This window comes from Mus caroli, unplaced genomic scaffold (assembly GCF_978045245.1).
Source record: "Mus caroli unplaced genomic scaffold, Mus_caroli_1 scaffold_15, whole genome shotgun sequence".
Lineage (NCBI taxonomy): Eukaryota > Metazoa > Chordata > Mammalia > Rodentia > Muridae > Mus > Mus caroli.
The window spans coordinates 91,593,168-91,616,513 of record NW_028227270.1 but is presented as its reverse complement, the minus strand read 5'-3'; the positions used below and the strand labels follow the sequence as shown (position 1 = coordinate 91,616,513).

Sequence of the window (23,346 nt, the reverse complement as noted above, 5' to 3'; positions counted from 1 at the left end):
TTCTACATCACATAACTGTGAGGTCTACACTAGCAATACGAATATAGGAAGATGTATTTACTTTCTTGGTTAAAATATAACCGCCAAACTTGGTATTCTATTATCTTTACCACCATTACTTAGCAATCAGTAAGAAAGAAAAGGTCACATGTTAATATTCCCAAACCTTTCTTCCCTATACAAACATCTCATCATGTGACTGAGAAGTGATGAGCCCAGAGTGGATGTGCTCCCATTTATGCCACACAGAAGTTGAGCAGGTGTGATCCATGGAATATCAAACACCAAGTGCCACCCTGTTTATTGTGTCTAGTCTGTCTGAAAACCTACAGGCCACCGTACCATAAATGAAAACCCAACGGCTAAGTAAAGCCCAAATCAGGAATATTTTTGGGCAAATACTATTTGGAGGACAGAATTTTTGCTACTGGAGAATAGAGGTATGTACAAATAAGGAGCCAATTAGCCAGAGGATTTAGAGATTTAGAGACTAAAGTTTATGAGACGAGAAGGGTTGACTGACAGGAGTATAGTGAAAAGAGAATCATTTGATTTATGTGCGTCAAGACTTGGGCATTCTGGCTTTTGAACATACATTCATTTACAGAGAAAGCACAAAGGCTGTTCCTATCAAAACACTGCTGCTCAGTTCTCCCGAGACTCATGGGAGAAGTTAAATTAATAATCACACTGGAAGGACTTGGTCCTTCCCAAGAGGGACATCTTTTTGTCTGTTCTTCAGACAAAACCTGAGCAAATGTACTTTGCGAGGACTTTATATCACCTGAGAGGAAAGCAGGGACAATAGTTCCAGAAACCTAACACGTTTCCATCAGTGTGTGTATGTACAATTGATAACATTTGCTATTACTAACCTTCAAAGGCCAATGGCAGAAACAAATTAAATCATAATTTATCTCCAGACTCTACAAAGAAAACTTCCTAAAAGCAAGCTGCTGTTTTCCCTGTACTCATCCTCATGCTTTCAGCCTTAGATCACTCTTCCAGTCAGTATGTACACTGAATGATCTAATCAGAATGTAACCAAAGATGATTAATGCTGATGTGATGATGTAAACCTGCCTTTCCTTAGCCTGAACCATACTGGACAAAGAGTTCCCTAAGGAAACTATCAGGAGCTAAACATATAGACATGGGCCATGAAACCAACCAGTCAAATATTTCCTACCAAATCAAGTACTACATCACCAGAACAAGCTAGAAATGAATAGGTCTGACAGCAAGCCACAGCCCATCAGCAGTCCCGGCAGGGATGAGGCCAGATGACCAGCATGGCCCTGAGGGCTCTGCAGAGGCTGAACCCTGCCCCAGCAAGTCACGAAGGGCCCTGGAGTCAGGTAGCAATGTGTTTAGTGAGACAGGGGGTGAGCTGGATAGGGGCCATGCTTTCGCTTCCCATACCCAGAGTGGCAGGGGTCACTGGCAATGGGTTACAGCCCAGCCAGCTGACCCAAACTGGTATCAGGCCTGAGTATGCTGCAAACTCCTTTGACAACTTAAATCAACAGTGTGGGAACAGTCGCCCACAGCTTAGCCAGGTTCCTGCCACAATCCATTGATTGGAATTAACTGATTACATCTCTTAGGGCTCTGGACAACAGCCAAGTCATGAGTGTCCTGAATATTAATTCACCCCTAGCAAAATATGCTCAAAATTCACTCTGGAAGTGGGCATGAACCTCTAGAATATTGTTTTATTTTGTTTATTTCTATACTAACAGGAGGGCCAGATAATGGTAGACACAATCTGAAGATTAGTATTCATAGAGTGCCACCAGAGAGAAGGCACTGTTCCCTGGGTCACCATCACTCCATAGCTTAGTAGCCTTCCTACAACCTACTGAGTCCATTCCAGAGCATTCATCTGCTCAGAGACCACAGGGGCAGAGATTTCTGAACAAACGTATCTTGTTATAGATACATATATCGAGTTCTCTCTCTCTCTCTCTCTCTCTCTGTGTATGTGTGTGTGTGTGTGTGTGTGTGTGTGTTTGTGTGTGTGAAGAAATGTTGTCCTTATTTTATTGACAACTTGCTCAACATTTTAGCTAGGATTGCAGCCTGGTTCACCGGACTCTAGTCCCGCACTGTCAGCCACTGGGCTGAAATCAAATCTTGTTTCTCACTGTTACTTAATTTAGTTCTTAAAAAATTCATTACATTTATGTAGTGCCTGTGAGAAAGGTGGGTGGGGATGTGGGTCATGTGAGGGAGTCAAAGGACAATTTGCAGGAGATGGTTGTCTCCTTCTACCATGGACAGAGCCTTGGTAGCAGCTGCCTTAAGAGGCTAAGCCAGCATCTCCCTCCCACTATCCAATTCTGATTGCTTCTACATAGCCATTGCTTGAAGGTATGTTCTGAGGCCCCATGAGCCTCAGCAGCTCTCTTCCTAAGTGCATGGGTCCAAACAGTATTTACCTGCTTTTGTATTTTTCACTTAGTTGTGCACTTTAAAAACTTACATAATATTACTTATGAGTCTGCTAAAGCTCTTTGGGTCCAATACAGAAATCTTTAAAATAGCCAACTAACTTCTTGCCAGGAAGTGCCAAAGAAAATCAAAAGTCTAAACGAAACAAAGTCGACAGCACCTGAGGAAGGACACCCAAGGGAGACTTCAGGCTTCCACGAGCTTCATGCATGCACACATGCCATACATGCATATAGATGCCAAACATGCATCCATGCATACACATTCATGAGTACACACACATACAGAGAAGAAAAAGAAAATCAATAGACTTCCCTAATCAAAAAGAGAGGGTGGAGGAAAGAGAAAAGGAAAAACCAGGCTGTGAAGAGCCCAGGAAAGCAGGAGAGAATATGAAAATATATGAATGTATGGATTAATTCATCAGGCCATTAGCTGATCACAAATGTGGACATCTAAAGCACCTTCTAATTTCACATGCTCATGATTATGTTAAGTACACTGTCCAAACCATGCATCCATTGGGGTTTTCCTTTCCTTTTCTATTCTAGAGAGCAGGGGTTCTTAACCTTCCTAATTCGGCAACCCTTTAATAAAGTTCCTCATGTTGTGGTAACCTCAACTATAAAGTTATTTTTTATTGCTACCTCATAAATATAATTTTGCTACTGAGTAGTGTCTCAGTTCCTAAAATCATCAGAAATATGTGTTTTCTGATGGTTATGACCCAGAGGTTGAGAACTACTATTCTAGAGGAAAGAGAGAAAGAATAAGAAATGTTTCTAGCACTATAGTGTTTAGACTGATAAACAGCATCATTGCCCAGGTGGTGATGAGGGCTGAAATCTCAAAAGTCTTAAGATGCAGTTAGGAGGCTCAGAAGTTCAAGGCCACACTCACACTACATTAGAACCTCTCTCATAAAATACAAACAAATCAATAAACATTTAGGAAATTGGTGTTAAGTACCCCTCTCTGGACACAAAGTGTTAAGTGGTAAAGGATGTGGTCTGAGAAAGATAGGGTCTACCATATTAATATAGTGACCTAAAAAAGGAACCAACCTACAAATGAAATTAGGAACAACTTTTAGGATTCTCTCCCTATGACCTGACAAAATAAGAAAATTAAATGCCCCTACGTATGACTTAGACTCTCCTGCTGGCCTGTTAGTGGTTATACTCATTCTGAGGGAGGAACCTGAATCAGGAGGTCACCTGCGGCCTGTCACTACAGAGATGATGCCTCCTGTACACATCCAATTAATAGGAACGATTCCCAATCACTGCAATGCCCAGAAGACAAGCAGTGTATTTAATCATCGACAGCAGCAGGGCCCATGGGCCTCTATGACACCGAGGGGCTGCCTACAGCTTTTGGCAAAAATAATGATTTGCATTTCCTGGACCCAAGGCCCTAGTATTTATGCTAGATGGCCTCCAGTCTATTTCCTCATGTCAAACAAAAGTCCTGTAGGAACTCTAATTCTACACCCAGCACCTGACACACCAGTAGGAAGATTATGACAGAAATCTAAATTACAAAATATATAGGAAGCCTGCAGTACAGTAACAAATGGGCTCCTATAGAAATAAATCCTCATAAAACTAAGGCAGAGGTGCTCTGAATGAAAAACAGTAATTTAATGGCCAGGACAACTGAAACCAATTAATTATAAACAAGAAAGGAAAGAAAAACCATGTTACAAATGAAGATGATGGAAGATGCCGCAAATGCCACACAGGGTCTCACTTCTCTGAAAGGGCTGTAAAGGAAGGGCCAGAGATGCCCCCCACCTTCCCAAAGCAAAGCAGGCCAACAATAAAGCAACCAACCACTGGAAGCACAACTGTTCAAGTTCAAGCCAGTAAGGTTTTATTCAGCTCTCTCAGAGTTAAGAAACCCCAAACTACCCAACATTACTACAGATGCTCACAAGGGAGGCCACCAAACAGAGCTTCTGAAGCGTATGCAGGAAGTTCTCCAGGCCTCCATAAAGGGTGACCCTTCCCCTCCCCATGTGCCTCAAGCTAGCCTATGCCTCACTGCGACCCTATCACAAGCCTGTGCCATTACACCAGTATGTTTTGAGAAAAAGAGTGATTACCGTCAACAATACAAATATTGTTGATGTCATGTGCAAAACCAGGCATGCCATTCAAGAATAATGATTATAAAATCATTTGGTTTTAGGGGCACCCATTAAAACCATAAAGTAAGAAAGTTAAAAACGGTATATCCTGACAAAGAGACTCTTAGTGGCTGCTTCATAACTGATTCATTTCATCCAAGAATGGATATATAGGGGCCTGGAATGAATGATGTGTCTTGCAACTTCCTGTGTGCTTAGGCATGACCATGTTCTATTCAAAGAAAACACACACAGACTCACATATTAAACAACCTTCCACACCATGTTTTCTGCTTGCTTTCTCTCCCTGTCTTGGTGTTTGGAATACAGACTTGAGAGTTAGCTTTGAATTAGTTACCATGAATCTTAAGATAGAGAGTCATGCTAATGATAGCTGAACATCAAAGCTACCTTGGGCCATGGGAGCTAAGGTCTATCCTGTAACCCTGCGGCTCTCCATGCTCCCTCTGCCAAGCTCTGATCTTCACTGATGCTCAAAGATCAGCCTCCACCTTCTTTCTTCTGTCAATTTGATTTCTCTCACTTGGAAACAAGTCGGGCTGTAAGCATGCAATAATAATAGACACACATACACACACACACACACACACACACACACACACACACACACACACACACCAGTGTGATCTAGCTAACACCTTTCCCAATCCTGGTGGGATTATGTGCCATCACAAAAGCAAGGTCAAACAAATCATATTTTTTACTAAAGAATGCTATATTATATAATACCTGTGTCTAAGTATTTCCTTACTGACAGAAAAACAAACAACACAAAATAAAACAAAACAAAAACATCAAAACCAACCATTCGTGTCCTTCTTCTTTATGAAATTAATAGATTTCATTATAGTGCACCTAACATTGTGGCTACAGGCACTTGTCTGTTAGCCACAAGGTAAAAGCATCAGATCTTAGAACACAGTTTTAGTCACATCTTCAAGTTCCACTCCTAACTGACAGAAGACCAAAGCAGAACAGGAGCATTTTCTTACTTTTTAGGTCAATATCTAGCTATGTAGTCAGGCTGACCTCAAGCTGTTAAATGGCTTGCCTCAATCTCTCCAGCCCTGGGATAACAGATGCATACTATCATACCCTGCTTTGATTTTTTTAAATTAACATTAATTCTCAGTGATTTGTGCTTCTGAAATGTAAACATGTTGGCCCATGGTTCCCCTCCTGCTTCAGGACTGGGTATAGCATTGGGTTCTTAGCCACAGAGAACACACACACACACACACACACACACACACACACACACACACGTTAATTGCCCTGGGCACACCTTCCTTCATTGCTACATAGCTTCTGGAGAATGCCTGTCGCGGAGCAGACCACTGAGAGGATGAAGCTCAGAGATGTGAATACAGAATGATGCTAAGCACAAAGCCAAGGTGGCAGAGCGGCAGTAACTGGACCCCACCTGCCTGGCACCTGCACAGGAGGCTCGGGGCCTACGGTTATGGATTTAGGCGAAGACAAGCAAAGACGTGTGTCTCATGCTCTATGTACTTTATTCTAGGAACAGGAAGTTCTTGAAAGGAGAAACTGACTTAACATAAAATTGTCACTACATAGGTTCTGCAAGAAAACATTGCTACAATATAGGAGAAACTTGGACAAAAGCAATGGCTCAGTGGTTACGGCTGCATACCATTCTTGCAGAAGACCAGAGTGCAATTCCCAGCTCCCACATCAAGTGACTCATAACTGCCTTTAACTCCAGCACCAGCACATCTAGAACCTCTGTCATCCAAGAACACCTGCCGTCATGTGGTCACACACTAAGACACACTGATACATATGACTTGAAAAATAAGATAAAAGACATGAAAAGCCTTGGTATTGAACCTTATTTGAAGATATGCACATGTATAAGACTTTAGGAACACTTTCATTTTTGATCACTCCGGTGCTGACAAAGATCTCACAGCTTCTCCTTGTGATCACATTCATACACAGGTCATTATCCTCTAATCAAGTCCCTCAGAATGGACTTCGAGTGACCCCCTAAAGGAAGAGATGTTGATGACAAGACAAGGTGGCATATATCTAGAGAAGGATTGAGCCATTTTAAACATTCTGTTTAATTGCACAGCCTAGTCTTGATTGACAAACTGCCATTCCTAATCACTCTAATCTGAGCTCAGTCAGGAGCTCTGTGACTGGTCACTTAACCTCCCTATGCCTCCATGTCCTACCCTGTAAAATGGGGAGACTAATTTCTTTCTAGTACGTGCCACTGATAAACTGATGCATAAACGTTCAGCTAAGAAAAGTCTACCTGGCCATCACTGCCAGCAATAAGCCAGCAGGCTCCCCCAGAGCACAGAATCTCTGTAAGAGATAAGTATTGCATTTTATGAAAAAGAATCTGTTCGTTTTCACAAAAAAGATTGGTAAAATTTTTCCTGTAGGAAGAAAGCTTTAACTACAGCAGACTGAGGCCACCACTTCAAGCCTCCTTCCTAATGGGATTCCAAAGTGGGGTTGCCTCACTTATTCAATGCTTGTCATTCCCAGCTCCTGACTGTACAGCCCTCACTGCTGTATGCAAAGGTTGCGCGTACACAGCCTCTGCAGGGTCTCTCTGAGTACATACTAAGCACCATGTAGGGACCTGGGACCAACGTAAGACCATGAAGAGCCTTTAGTTTAGATATTTGTATATGGCAACAGCTAGAACAGATGCCCTATTTGGAAAAGAAAAACAACTCAGCAATACTAATTTTTCCCCATAAATCCTCTAGCATCCATCTTGTTCATAGGTGGCCACTGGGGCTGACATTTGGCCCTTACCTCCTGTCTTTTTGTAAACTGCAATGTCCCTTGTCTTCTTCAGGGTTAGTTCTTCCTGGATCTCTGTGATGACTAGTCCTGATTTTCCAACTTGGTCACACCTGGAATCAACTAGAAACCAAGCAGCAGGGCATGCCAGTGAGGGGTTGTTCTTGATTGGATTGTTTGAGGGGAGAAGACCCGCCCTGATTCTGGGCCACATCTGGTGGCAGCCCACAGAAAAGGACATGGAAGAAAACAGCTTTTCCTTTTTGCCTGCTCACCCTCACTCTCCCTGCCAAGTTCGTCTATCCTGCTGCTAAGGCACTTCTTCTCTGGTATTAGAGCTCGAATCTTTTAAATTCCAACTTAATTTGAAGATCAGCTGAGACAGCCAGTCTCAAGGACTGACCAACTATTAGATTCGTGGCCTTTCCATCAGGAGACAGCCATTGGTGGGACTAGGCAAATGGTAGCCTGTAAGCCATTCTAATAGATCCTGTATATATTCATTCTGTAAGTTCTGTTCTGCTAGAGAAACCGGATTAACCTTTTCCTTTCTCTCCTCCTCCCCTTTCTCTAATACACACATGCACTGTATCTGCTGTTCAAATGCTTCCCTGTGACCTACCTGCTTCATCTACCTGTTGACCCACAGTTCCTACAGCCTGTTACATGGCCACATCCTGATCCCAGCTCAGGATCTAGCCAGTCCTCTTTGGCCCACAGCTGCATCAGCCTCTATGCACTAACGCTGAGACAGAGAACCCCTTTAGCCATGCCTTCTTCCATTAAATAAATTTGGATCATTACAGCATGGAAGATAAGGATTTGGGCCCCAAACAACTTTGCAGTTTCTCAGCACTAGCCTGAACATTTTCCTGTCTTCCAACTTCCTCTGAAAGCAAATCAGTACACAAACTTCATCTTCACTCAGGTTCTTTGTATATGGGCAGAAGGAAGCCACCAGATTCTGACCAAAATGTCACATAAACAGTACCTAGCCCAGCTCCAAATAGAGCCCTTGTTTCTCTATGAAGCTTTCTGAATCAGGCCAGGTTTCTCTCAGCATTCTTGGCTCCCAAGCTCCCACAAGAATGGCCCTTTAAGCTCTTCTTCCAACATTAAGGCTTTTAAACAAACTCCTCGACATTTGGCCCACAAAGCAGTTCTAGTGGCCTAAGAACCATGGTAAAGTTAACCATCACAGTGGCTCCAGTTCTTAGTACCAGTTCCCATCTGAGTGTCTTTTCTGTTGTTATGATGTTGACAAAACCGAGTTAATGGAGAAAGAGTTTATTCTGGCTCACAGGTTACACTGCATTTCAAGTTGGTCACATTATACACGGAGTCAGCAGCTGCTTCACTCCTTTCTCTACTGGAAGTCTAGGTCCCAGCCAGGAATGGCACTACCCACAGTGGATAGGTCATCCCACCCTAATTAAGGCAATCCGGATGCTCACAGGCCCACGTGCCAGATTCTAGACTGCATCACATTGACAACACTAACCATGGCACAATTCTGTTCACCATTCTACCTGTATCTGTGACTTCTGTCGTCATTTTAGCTGAGTCTGACACAGGCTGGAAGGGTTTATTGTTGTGACTTTTGTCATCATTTTAGCTGAGTTGTCTGATCCAGGCTTTGGAAGGGTTTACTGTGGCGCATGGTTTGAGGCAACAGTTCATCATGGTAGGGGAAGAACCTGGTCACAATGTGTCCGCAGTCAGGAAGCAGATAAAGATGAATGCAGGGATCCAGCTCCTGTTAACCTGTCCCATTTTATTCAGCGAGATGGTGCTGCCCATACTGGGGACTGATCACCCACTCCACTCAGTTAATTACTTCTGAAAGTATCCTCACGTGTACCCAACCCAGACTTGTGCCTCATTAATGTTGTAGGTGATTTAATGCAATCAAGCTGACAATCCAGTTAGCCAGGACACAAGTCACATTCCCAAGCACTTAGCTATGCCTTATACGGTGTATTAATTTTCTTTCTTTCTTTTATTTTAATGTATGTGTGTGTACATATGTGTGAACTATATGTATGTGTACATGTGGAAGCTAAAGGATGATTTTCAAGAGTTGGTCTGCTTCAAACTTTGGACTAGCTTTGTCCTTGAGAATGAAAATGTTAATACATGCAAAGTTCTTGGCATACAAGTAAGTGCTGAAAAATATTCAGATATTGGTTTTAATGTTATCAAACTATCATTGGTATTGCTCTTGTTACATTTATTTCATGTAATTAATGTTATTGGTTTTGATGTTATCAAACTATCATTGGTATTGCTCTTGTTACATTTACTTCATTTAATTAATGTTAGAACCAGAATAAAAATCACAAGCTGAAATAAGAGTCTCACACCCTATTCCCCATAAGTTAATTATTGCAGATTTCAAGAAAACGTTTTAATCCCTCCCATCCCCTTCATTCTCACCTGATGCACATTTGCGCTGTGTGTATGGGGAAGCTTTGGTGTAATCATGAGGCAACATACTAGTGGACTTTGAAAGCACTGACAAAGAAGAGAGCCTTGTTAGGAACAACCTACTTCACAGATCTGGACTGGGAGCTGTATTTCAGGGGCATAGTTCTGAGGCAAGAGAGATGTACCAAGGTTTAGAGGATGAAACCCTTTTGTTTTCTGAGAGGATAATGCAATCACAAAAACTAGAAAGTGTCGGGAATGGTGTGATACTTTTTCTTCACCAGGCTAGAAGGAACTGAGAAGCCAAATCAATAGACAATACACTAATTTTGTAACAAATGAATTGAACCTGTGGTGTTCACAACATCTTATGGTATTAAAACACACAATACAAAAATTTACCCAGCATGCATTTCTCCAATTGTAACTAGAGCACACCCTGCAAAGAACGCCAATGTGTTTTCTGCTGACACTTGTCCCGATGAAATATTTACTGTGCTAAAACTTCTATGGAAAACAACAGAAAGAAGGGAGAACACCACTTTGTACAGCGAAATGACAAAGATAAACTAGTGAACAAGGCCTTAGGGACAACAGAAGAGCAGCCTAGTTAGAGACATCAGAAACAACATAATCCAGGAGAGCCAGAGAGCACTCCTGAAGACGTGATTTCAGAGGAGCCTATTCAGAGGCCACCAGCACATCTGGAAACGCATCTGGAGAAAATAGAACCATCTAATCCTTGCTAAGTGGCTCTTTTTTTTTTTTTTTTCCTTATTCAGGTTATTTTTTTCCTCCTGTTTTTGAGATAGGATCCCATTCTATAGTCTAGGCTGGCTTGAAATTGTGGCAATCATCCTTGCACACACTGAGATTAAAGGCCTTGAGTTACTATACCCAACCACCATTTTTATTTCTAAGCCACTAGGATCAACACTAGGTGAAACAAGGTGGAAAAAAAAAAAACACAGAAATTTAAATGCTGTTTTTTTTTTTTCCCCTAGCTTGTTCTGGTAATGGACACTTGAGTAACCTGCCCTAATGACTGGAAAGAAAGATAATCCTGGATGTAGGTGGGTTAGTGTGATTCTTTCTCGGAGTCTGGGACTGAGGGGGCATATACCTGACCTCCTTTATAACACTCCCCAAAGTCAGGGAATCATAATAAAACTAACACAAAATAGTAAAACAACAAAAAGAAACCCAAACTTCCTCAAATTGGGAAAAATACTCACAAATTACACAGGAAAAAAAGAATAATTCATATTTTTTAAAATCTCAGGAACACACTATGAAGTGAAATGTAGGTATAATTAAAAAAATATAAAAACAGACTTTTTAAAAAATTGAATTTATTGCTTTGTTTAACAGTTTTTCTTCCATGCTCCTACAAAGTCCACTATGCATTTCAAGAAACCATCAATTCATTTAAATGAAAGTGTCTGTTGGGTTCGTATATCTGAGTAGACTTCAAGTCATATGACTCTCTGCTTGTGGCCAGCTGTTTTAAATGAGCATGTTAAGTAATTTAGACACTTTTTTTTTTTGCAAAGGCTGCATGATTTAATAAATTCCCATATGCCTCAACTAGTGCCAAGCCTACCAGGTTATCTTCAGTGCAGCTGCTGTTATGATAATAGCTGCCAACTTTCAAACAACTGAAGAGAATAATGAATAAGCTATGAGCTGGCTCACAGGTAAACTTAGATTGCTCCCAGCTAAAATGTGGGCCATTTTCAACTGTAAAAGAAAATTAATTAAAAAGAGTTCGCCTCCCCTCCACTGTGTGAGAAACAGGGCTCAATGAAGACCTTTGCATTTGTAGTTTAAAAGCCTGCAGCTTCAGGTAAACTCGTTATATCTGTGTATTCCAAACTTGATGCTATGGGTTGTAGTAAAGGCGGGCTTTGTGAGGAGACAGATTGGTTAGGGCCTCATCCCTCATTCACAGCACAAAGATCTGAGAACCTCACAATGTTGAAAGAAGTAGGTGGCGCCTGTTCATTAGAGACTCCTTACAAAAGGCTCTGAAGATGTTAGAGGAAATGAGATATATAGGGGAAGAAACACAGTTATTATATACATGCATGGAATTGTTAAATAATAGTTAATCAATAAAAATAAGGGAAAGAAAGTAAGGAAAAGATGAAAAATCCATCAAATACAGCAAGTTCTATCAGGATGACTTAGTGATCAACAGTGGACACAAGTCAGAATGTGTAAACCTTTATAAGAATGGAGTGTCACTCTGAACATTAATAAATGCTGGACAAAACAATATTATCAGTCTCAGAGTAACTCTGGGACTTAAGTATTCCTAAAAGCAGTGCAAATTTATCTTACATAAGACATGCTAGTTTTTAATGGGGTAAGTCATGAAGACTAGCAACCAGTGTAATATGCCATCTATTTCCAACTGCCCATAATAACCGAGGATTATTTACTGGATGGATGAGGTTAATCAGAGGGGCTAAACAAGTTGTCTTCATGAGAGAACAGAGCTCTCTCTTATGTGCTGCTTTCATGAATGACTTTATAGGGTACCTGAGGTTTCCTCAGCTCTCCTGTTGGCTTTGATTCAGTTTCCCACTGTATCCTACTTATTATCTAACTGAGAACTTCACTATACAGATTCACTTCTGATCTTGCTGTAGGAGGACAATGCTTAGTAAACTTTAAACTCCCCTGTACATGCAGACTGGCTACCATCAGCCTTCATTCTTGTAGCCAGAGACTGAAATTATGAAATTAAGCGCATGTGTGGGATGGAATATATTCTCCAGGCATCCTTAGTACTTAGATTCGCCAAGGATCTCTGGGGTCTGTGATGCTGGAAACCCTAAAGTACCCCATTAGAGCTCTTGGTCCTAAGATCTCTACCAGTCAGACTAAGCATGGGAAAATACCTAAATGCCTCAGATAACAGAGATGACAAGGAGAAGTCTCAGAATTTCTTCTGTGGAAAATGGCAAGGGATGAATTTCTAATATCTTAATGTGATTCATATCTGATCTTTATACAGCTCATGAAGGCTACTGAAAATGTCCAAGATGCAACACATTCAACAGGTCTGTCTTCAGAAGTACATGAAAGGCCAGAACTTGCTGTGACACTATTGCCCAGTTTAGTCACCACAATAATCCGCCCTCCCCACCCCCACCCCCGGCAACAAGTGGGTCAATACTCAACCCAGGTAGAGCAGAGGTGTTGAGGCCTCAGTCCCATTCCAGCACAAGAACCCCAAAAACGTACTTGAAAGGGATTCTGGTCTATCTATACATGGGGATATTTGCCTACACTATTGAATGGCATGTATGAAATAAGCTTGCTCTTTTTGTCACTGCAACATAAAAGGTAAGAAATTTCCCAATAATAATAGTTAGCTTGCTATTTGGGAAACCTTCTCCGGGGCCATCATGTTTGGAAGGATTTTATTACATGAGACAAGTTTATCTACAAAAACAACCACCAATGCAATGAAAGAATATGGCATATATTTAGCATAAAAATCCACATTCTTTAGCTTGGGACAGTTCTACTCAAGATCCAAGAGTATAGGAGATAGAAAAGATTTGCAATGACTCCGTGTTACTTTGAAGCCTGCAAACATTTAATGCTTGAATTACACAATCCTGGAGTAACTACACTTCCTATTCCTGATTTGATTATTCGAACAATTAGCCATATTTGTTTGAATGTACCCTAAATGTCTTTATTCTTGGTGATTAGAATAATCAAGGCCTGCCTAGAGGTGGAAAGAAATTGAAAGACACGTTAAGAAAGATGAGAAGAGGAAAAGGGAGAAGATGGGAAATGGTGTATGCCATAAAAATTAGTGAGCAATTAACGGTGGAAAAAATAATTGCTTACAATTTGTATAAAGCAATCATACCCATGTAAGACAGCGACGTGGCGCAAGAGCACATAATTATGAATAACGAGATGGAAACAACAGCAGTGGGGGTAAAACATCAATTACAGACAGCAGAGAGGACCACAGCACAAATGTGCCAAGAGAAATGACACATTCCCAGAGGTGAGGATGGTGCCCTGGATTTGAGGAGGGTCTAGGTGACCGTGGCCAGCACCTCTGTTTCCTATCTTGTCTAATCACAGAATGCATTTCATGTTTGAAAGAGAGATTCTGAAGAGCATAATTATGGACTGCAAGTGCTTTCTGTGGAAACAAAATTATCACTCATGTCTGAGATTGTGTAAATAAGCCTTCATTTTGGCCAACAGCAATCTGAACTGAAGAAAACAGAATCCTCCAGCCTTGCTGTAAACTGCAAGTACTCAAGCGAACTCTAGGGATCAGTGTGTAAGAGCAAAGACATTCCAGAAGCTGCAAACCGTGGATCAGGTCGGGGGATAGGATCCACTTTGCAGTGACAGACTTGGTCCCTTCCTCCATGTTAAAGCCAGCTCACAACTTACGAAGGCCACATGAAAGGAGATGTAAAGGCTAGGGAAGGGAAGCATTTGATAGTCAGCAGGTCAGGTATGAAAATAATCACAGTTTGGACTGCCTTAGGAAGGTGGGCGGGCAAGCTTACACAAATCACCAGAACACTGTACACTCATGGAAGGGGAAAGAAGAAACCACATCAAGGGCCCCAAGGAAACTTGAGGCTTGGGGGGCTTCCGGAGTCTCGCCCTCTGCCATGGATCTTAACTGAGAGGCCAGCCTAAGTGCTCTGCTGCCGCCACACACCTCAGGAAGACTGAACGAAAGGGCTATTTCCCTAAGTGCTAGCAGACTTACTTCTCCTTGAGAAAATCCACAACTCTTTTGAAGTCGGCCACGCAGTACTCTCTCTTCATGTCCATGAGCACACTGTCAGAGGCAGACTGCACTGGGATGTGGAGGAAAGCGTAGACTCTGGGGTGGTTGAGGATTTTTGCCATTTCCTGAGAGAGATGACAGGAGAAACATTCATTATTTTAACCAATCTGAGGCCGCGCCTGTCCTTCAGAACTACACATGTTAGTGAAACACTCAACAAATGGCCTGCTCGTTATGACTCTTAAGGCCGCTTCAGCTGATCCTGTTCCAGGGTGATAGTGTCTGGTATTTAAAAAAAAAAAAAAAGTGAAATCAGACAGAGCCAAAGAAAAGGTGTTTTTGAGTGCTTCAAACTTAACCAGCATTTCTTCCTCACAAAGAAGTTTTGTATCCCACCTGGTGACATTAGCAGAGGACACCTCAGCCTTAAGGAGCTGAGCTCTCAAGATATTGTCGACTTGAATACAGCAAGTTTTAAATTTAAGTTCAAAGTGTGCTTTCTCAATACTGAAGATAAGAGAACCCAGAGTTCTTTCCTTCCTTTCAAAACCTTTCTCTCTCTCTCTCTCTCTCTCTCTCTCTCTCTCTCTCTCTCTCTCTCTCTCTCTCTCTCTCTCTCTCTCTCTTTCAAATTCAGTTTAGTTACTGATAATATGTTTCGCGTATTTACAGTGGGAAAGACTTGTGGCCAAACAAGAAAGAGAGCTAGCTTTCTGCTGCATGCATGAGCTGCATGCATGAGAGCAAAAGGCAGAGTTCAAAAGACAAGAAGAGGTGGGGAGGGAGGATGAAGAAAGAGAGGAAGGTGGGTGGATAGTCTACGCTGCTCTTTACCAGTGTTCATGTGCACAGTGATGTCTGCTTCTCCCGGTAAGGAATGGTACAGCACCTCTGGGATATCTTACAGAATTTTCCATTCTTTCCAATTCTCCTTTGTCATCTTAGAGTTGCCTCATCTGTTTCCCTCAAGTTGGCTTTCTTTAACTTTGCAGCATATGGGATCCCCCTTCCTCAGCCCTCTCTCCGCATTCCCCCTCTCCACACCTCCTTTCATCCTTTCACCTTACCACCTGGCAGTGGCCCTTCAGTCCCTCTCAAGTCAGTCACAAGCACCAGCCCTGTTCCCTGCTGCCCATCTCCTTCCCCTGACTGAACATTCGAGATCTCAGCAAAGCTGAAGCAGAGAGGTGAAGTCCAGTGAGACACCTTCAGAGAGTAGGAGTAGATAGTAGTTTTTTGTTTGTTTTGTTTTGTTGGTTTTTTTTTTTTTTTTTTTTTTTTTTTTGAGACAGGGTTTCTCTGTATAGCCCTGGCTGTCCTGGAACTCACTTTGTAGACCAGGCTGGCCTCGGCCTTGAACTCAGAAATCTGCCTGCCTCTGTCTCCCTGGGATTAAAGGTGTGTGCCACCACGCCTGGCTCTGATATTAGTTTTTGAAAAGCTCCTTTCACCACAAAGTTAAGATTACCAAATAAATTTACTCTTAACTACTGTTCCTCTGCAGGGCCTCTCCTAGGAATTAGGAAATACACACACCTGGAAATTAGGAAAAATACACACACTAGGAATTAGGAAATACACTTGCCAAGAGCTGCAGTTTCTAATGAGGTAGCAAATTAGCCAGATGTAATGCCATGGTCAGGAGTCTTTGGGACCACAACTTCCTTTTTTTTTTAAAATATTTTTTATTAGATATTTTCTTTATTTACATTTCAAATGTTATCCCCTTTCCTCTGAAAACCCCTTATTCCCTTCCCCCTCTCCCTGCACACCAACCTATCCACTCCCTCCCTCTTCCTGGCCCTGGCATTCCCCTATACTGGGGCATAGAACCTTCATAGGACCAAGGGTCTCTCCTCCCATTGATGACCAACTAGGCCAGTCTCTGTGACATATGCAGCTAGAGCCATGATGTGTTTTCTTTGGTTGGTGGTTTACCAAGGAGCTCTGGAGATGTTGGTTAGTTCATATTGTTGTTCCTCCTATGAGGCTGCAAACCCCTTTCAACTCCCTGGGTACTTTCTCTAGCTTCTTCATTGGGGACCCAGTGTTCAGTACAATGGATGACTGTGAGCATCCACTTCTGTATTAGTCAGGCACTGACAGGTGCCTCTCAGAAGACAGCCATATCAGGCTCCTGTCAGCAAGCTCTTGTGGGCATCCACAATAGTGTCTGGTTTTGATGGTTGTTTGTGGGATGGATCCCCTGGTGGGGCAGTCTGGATGGACCACAACTTACTTGCTCTGCAGTGACAATGTTAGTCCTCAGCTATGATTGCTACCTTTCTGGTTTCTTCATACCAGAAGATCAAGACACCCAAAGCTTGAGAGAAAGATCTTTAAGATCTTTTTTTCCCAAGGGGCAGGACTCAAAGGTTTAGATATTCTTGGACATCTATTGTGGTGAGAAGAAAGGTATTGGAATACACATAATAGTTACAAAATATAGTTACTTTTGCAATTTCTGTTTCTGTAATTCCTCATCTGTGGAATGGGGATGGTGATAACACCCCTTCAAAGAGCCACTGGGCTACTATTAAGAGGCAGTAAATAATCCAGATATGTGATATGTGATAACACCACATTAAAGAGAAAATACTACATACTGAGCTGTACAATGGGGTCTAAGGTTGCTTCACCAGGACAGAAGAAAATGTAGTCCCTGAAAACACACGGGTGAACACTAGCTGTGAAAAGGGCCCAGCGCTGGGCATGACTTGGTCCGAGAACACGTGCCAGCTGACAGAAGAGTCATTAGAAGAGCCAGGAGGAACACGGTGGCTTGCGTCTTCTGCTGCTCTCTAAGCTTCACTGCTGGCAGGCATCCTCTGCTTGATACTACACACTTCACACATTTGGAATGTTAGGCAATGGGGCACAAAATCAAAACAGCCAGCCCCTCCATTAAAGCCTGCGTTTCATGACTGGGGAAGCAGCACAGTGAGGGAAGTGCTTGCCTAGGACACAGGAGGCTCTGGGTCCCAGCCCCAACAGCACATAAAGCCAGGTGAGATGGTTCAGGCCTGTAATCCCAGCATTCCAGAGGCAGAGGCAAGAGGATCTAAAGCCAAAGCCATCCTTAGATATACAGGAATCTCAAGGTCATTTGTGAGCTACATAAGATATCAAAAAAAGATTCTCAACGATGCCCTGTCCTGCTACTCCACAAGAATCCCCGACAATACAGATTGGTGCAGCCACATTTTCTGTTTTTCATCTAGCTTTTTTCCTTTGGTGCTCTTGGTGAAGGACAACCTGTGCTTCTTTCCTTTTCAAACACTTTGTCCATTCTGGTCTCCCAGCAACCAGACCCAGGTGCTATCCAAGTGGTCCTACAGTTCTGTCTGGAAGTGATGCAAGGAATCCAAGAATGAAAGCTATCCAAGGGTAGGAGTTACCTATGCCCTTGTCTACATACACCAACAAGGGTTCCTGTGACACTAACGTTTCCTAGAGTCAGTGAAATGTAGAGCCATAGGGCTGCAGAGATGGTAAATGTGCTTGCTCCAAGTCTGACAACCTCAGAGCTAAGTTCAAGTCCTTGAGACTCAAACTGTGGAAGGCAACAACAAAAAAGACTCAAAAGCTCTCCTTCGATCTAAACACACACACACACACACACGCACACACACACACGCACACGCACACGGTATATGTATATGAATCCCTTTGTGCTTTGAAGTGCTTGAGTAGCAAACAGCATGAAAATACTATTTCAACATGAGGTCATTTATAATTTAAGAGTTGATATGCTGAGGCTGATCACAATGTAGATGGCAACTATTCGACAGGCACAGAGTGAAGAATGGCTAACCAGATCAATAAGCCAGGGTTTCTGTCTTGTGCTGTTATATGGAGCTGTCTTCTCAGACAATGGAAATTACATCCATGTTTATTATTTACTTCTGAACTCAATATCAAGAAAAAGCAATGAGCTGAATACAAGAGGCTCAAGCTTAGCAGGCAATCTAGAGAGCATATACATTTTCAAACAATGGTTAATTTTTGTTACTGCAGAGACCAGTGGCTGCCTGGTTTGGAATATCTATACCACCCACTGATGTATGAGTATGCAAATGAGGTAGGATCTGGAAAAACCAGCTCAGCACATAAGAGCGCATACTTCTTTCCCACAGGATCTAAGTTCAGTCCCTAGGGGCTACAACTCCAGCTCCCTGCTCTGAACTCTACTGCATGTGCACAGGACACACCCAGATACATCATCCAAAATTAAATAAATCTGTAAAGAAAAGTGTAAAGCTATATATGAGTGTGAAACTGTGACATGTAGCCTTCTGTATCTACATTACCGCACTGAGTTCCCTCCCTTCCATCCATTTCCCTGCAAGTTTAATAATTTCATTTTCCTTTACAGATGAATAAAATTCCATTGTGTATAAATGCCACATTTTATTATCTATTAATCAGCTGACAGACATCTCTGCTGTTTCCATAACCTAGGTATTGTGAGGAGAGCAGAAATGAACCTGTTGTTTTACTGTGGTGATACATATATTAGCCATTTTCATTATGTACATAATTCAGTGTCATCAAGTATAGCCACAAAGTCATACAACTGTCACATATTATCTATATCCTCAAAAATTTTATCTTCCAAAACTAAAATGGAGCACATTCAAATTCAACACCATACTTCCTTCTCCCTGGGCTCCGGGAAGTGCCTTTCTTCTTTGGGTCTGTGACTTGGAGGACTCTAAGCATTCATTCCATACATGGGACCACACAGTCTGTGACTGTTGTTAGCAAATTTTATTTTGCAGAATTTTCGAAGGTCCATTTCTGTAGCAGTTTACATATTTGTCTTTTTTCACTTTGAGGTGGCTGGTGGCTCTATTGCCGTGTCAGAGGACATCATACTGATCCCAGGCACAGTTTTTCCTACCCTGCAATTATACCACATATCCTCATACCCAAAGGCTATAAATGTAAATAACATTTCATTTCTCTATTTCCATGATCTATAAATTATATCCTATATCAAATGTTTAAAAGGGAAAGTTACCCTTCTAATATATTTGATCAAAAAATAAGTGGCCATGCAACCTGTTTACATGATTCTTCCCAGTGAGTACTGCAACAACTGCAAGACAATATTCAAAAGAGCAGTGCCCCATGCTAGATGATTCCGTTCTGGAGTCACCTTCAACACTGGCAAAGTCATGCAGCCCCTACAGAAGACAACCGGAACATATTTCATCCATGGCTTCATTAATACCGTCAGAGCAGCATTGAGTCAATCAGCAGTGCCCACTTTTCCTCTCAGCAAGTGAGCAATCAATCACCGTAATAGCATCAGAAAGTGACAGAGAGAGTGTGAGTGGGGGAAATCCCCAGTCTCGGTGTCCCGAATGGAAAGGAGTAGATATTGTGAACAGATTCTAATTTGTATTTGAACTATAGCATCATTGAAACAGGATGTTGGATTTTAAACTACAAACAGTTAACGTTTTCAGAATTTGAGCTAAAATAGGTTGAGGAAAAATGTCCTAATTAGCTTCTTCAGAAATACTCAAGGACCTCAGCACATCTTCGTCATCTTCCTGCATCTCAGTGTCAGGGCCAAGACCACACATTACATTACAAAGATAAAAATATACATTTCCACACTAATGTCAAAACACTAAAAGCTGAAGATGTGTGTGTGCGCACTTACACGTACACACGCACACACACAAACACTCATTTTCACCTGCTATCATCAGTGTTTACAATATGATCAAGTTATTTTTCTGCTCTCTGAAGAAATCAAAAGTGGGATGGTGGTAAGGAAATGGGGTGGGGAATCTTGGAACATCTAGGAGAAGAAATGAAGGTGAATATGGTCAAAAGTCAATTGTATAAATTACAAAATCTCAAAGAATAAAAATGTTATATTAAAAAAAGAAATTAAAAGTAAGTTCTCCCATCCCAACTATGGCAATGGTGGCATAAATCTTTATGTATATTAAAATCATGAGGCTGAACACAAACCATCAGTTAATCTCCCTTTATGAGTTTAAAATAAAATAACAAGCCTAACAGAAATAATGTGTTTTTATTCAAACACTATATTTGATGGAACAGATAATACTTCTAAGAAGGAATAAGCCTCTTGTAATTTTCCTTTTTGTAGTTTTGAAAAGATCGAGGCAATGAAACACACCATAAACAAATCAATAACTGTTCAGTTAAATGGGTAAAGGGAAAGCCAGTTAAATTCAGCATTTAGCTGAGACAGCTCAATTGGCTTCTATTAAACATTACATAAATAATTAAGGAATCTAATTCAAAGGCACAAGGTAAAGATTTATTTTAAAAATATTTACATCATTTATCTCTTGTCTGATTATCCAATTTGAAGCTTACCTTAGATAACATTTGTTTCACACTGAAGGTGTACTGTGTTCTAGTAACTTAGCTGCATTAGTTACAAGTTGTGGAAATGATGGAGCTAAACAAGTACTCATTCAAAATCAGATACATTCTCGGATTAGCCAGGCAGACAGTGATGCTATCTGCACTTCAGAAATGGGTATAGTGGTGCCCTGATTATATCAAGTGCTCTATAGAAAAGCTCAAAGCATGCCATTCAACCCCTTTCTACATCTCTAAACAGACGTCCGGTTGCTTTGGCAGTGGCTGTGTTCCCACTGTCAAATATTCCAGGAGAGATCCCTGACTTACAAATGAAATGAGTTCAGAAACTCCAGGGGACACTGGAAACACTGCTTCATTTTGGTCTCAATTCTGAGGTGGAAGTAACTTAGCTATGGACAGTAGCCAGGCATGGTTATTACACAGCAACAGCAGGGCCAAATTTCCTCGGTAGCTACTGTGATTTAGTGGTTCGTTCCCTGTACAATATTCTGTGTGTTATCTTTCCTGGCTGTGACAGCTGATGTTAACAGGCAGCTTGACCAGGTTAAGGGATAATCAGAAAACACCAAAAACAAATAACAAAAGCAACACTGGCAAAATATGCCTTTATAGATTAAGAGGAAAAAGAAGAAGGAGGAGGAGGAGGAGGAGGAGGGGGAGGGGGAGGGGGAGGGGAGAGGGGAGAGGGGAGGAGGAGGGAAGGGAGAGGGGAAGGGGAGGAGGAGGGGAGGAGGAGGAATGGATGGAGGAGGGGAGGAGGGGGAGGGGAGGAGGAGGGGAGGAGGAGGGGGAGGAGGAGGGGGAGGAGGGGAGGGGAGGAGAAGAAGGAGGAGAAGGAGGAGGAGGAGGAGGAGAAGAAGGAGAAGGAGAAGGAGAAGGAGAAGGAGAAGGAGAAGGAGAAGGAGAAGAAGAAGAAGAAGAAGAAGAAGAAGAAGAAGAAGAAGAAGAAGAAGAAGAAGAAGAAGAAAAGGAGAAGAAGAAGGAGAAGGAGAAGGAGAAGGAGAAGGAGAAGGAGAAGAAGAAGAAGAAGAAGAAGAAGAAGAAGAAGAAGAAGAAGAAGAAGAAGAAGAAGAAAAGGAGAAGAAGAAGAAGAAGAAGAAGAAGGAGAAGGAGAAGGAGAAGGAGAAGGAGAAGGAGAAGAAGAAGAAGAAGAAGAAGAAGAAGAAGAAGAAGAAGAAGAAGAAGAAGAAGAAGAAGAAGAAAAGGAGAAGAAGAAGGAGAAGGAGAAGGAGAAGGAGAAGGAGAAGGAGAAGGAGAAGGAGAAGGAGAAGGAGAAGGAGAAGGAGAAGGAGAAGAAGAAGAAGAAGTAGAAGAAGAAGAAGAAGAAGAAGAAGAAGAAGAAGAAGAAGAAGAAGAAGAAGAAGAAGAAGAAGAAGAAGAAGACAACGACGACGACGACAACAACGACAACTGACAACTTCTGGATGTACCTGTGACAGTGGTTCCAGAAGATGCTCATATCTTAATCATGAAAGGAACAGTAGTTCACATTCGCCAAAGGGCATGTGTCATCTAACCTATTAGTGACCCACACTGTACACACTGCAGAAGCAGAAACATACCTTCTTTCTGAGGGCTGAGGTTTTCATGTCCTTCCCTCCTATAGAAGAGCCCCTGCTCCCAAGCCTTTGGACAACTGGGCACACACAAGTGGCTGTGTGGTGCTGATGTCATCAGATAGAAGGAATCTGTTCAAGACCACTAGCACTTCCCAAGATTCAGAGGCAGTTTTCTAGGCCTTCATGAATTGTGACAGTGAGATCCCTAATAAACATCTACCTGTCCTGTTTGTGTTACTCTGTGTACATATGCTTGCACACAAACACAATAGCTTATTTTTCTCTGGAAAATTCTAGATAAGCCACTTTATGGGTAAACAACACAGTTATTTTATGGATAAAATAGCCTAGCATTTAGAAATTTCTAGACTAGTATGTCTATAATTAAGAGCAGTTGGCTGTCTGGAAGGGTAAGTGTTTCACTGCTCATGCAGTACAATGAAGGTCACAGTTATCATTCTCGAGAGCATGTACTAGCCGTACATAATGATACATTTCTTTATGACATCTATATTTAGATATGCATGCTAGCTACCATCCTGTTACCCTCTGTTGGTCCTACCTTGACTTAGCCCTCCCACTGGCCCACTGTCTCTTTCCAGATATAAAATAAAAAATACTAACTCTGTTCAATTGGCTGCAAAAGTTTTCACACAATGGGCTATTCAATATTGGATGATAAATAAAAGATTTTCTAATAAACTACCAGAAGAAATGTTCAAGTAAAATACAAGTGGAGGCCACAGGTAACAAACTCAGTCAGTCATCTTTAAAAGTCATGCTGGTCCCCTCTAAAACATGGC

The 23,346-nt window shown here is 41.8% G+C and overlaps 1 protein-coding gene across 1 annotated transcript in view; it reads right to left on the bottom strand.

Moving 5' to 3' along the window:
* Positions 1 to 23,346, bottom strand: part of Cdkal1 (CDKAL1 threonylcarbamoyladenosine tRNA methylthiotransferase) — a 561,841-nt gene that overhangs the window by 190,882 nt on the left and 347,613 nt on the right. The window contains 1 exon segment of the mRNA XM_085831198.1: positions 14,586 to 14,731. Coding sequence (XP_085687324.1) covers positions 14,586 to 14,731 — 146 coding nt within the window.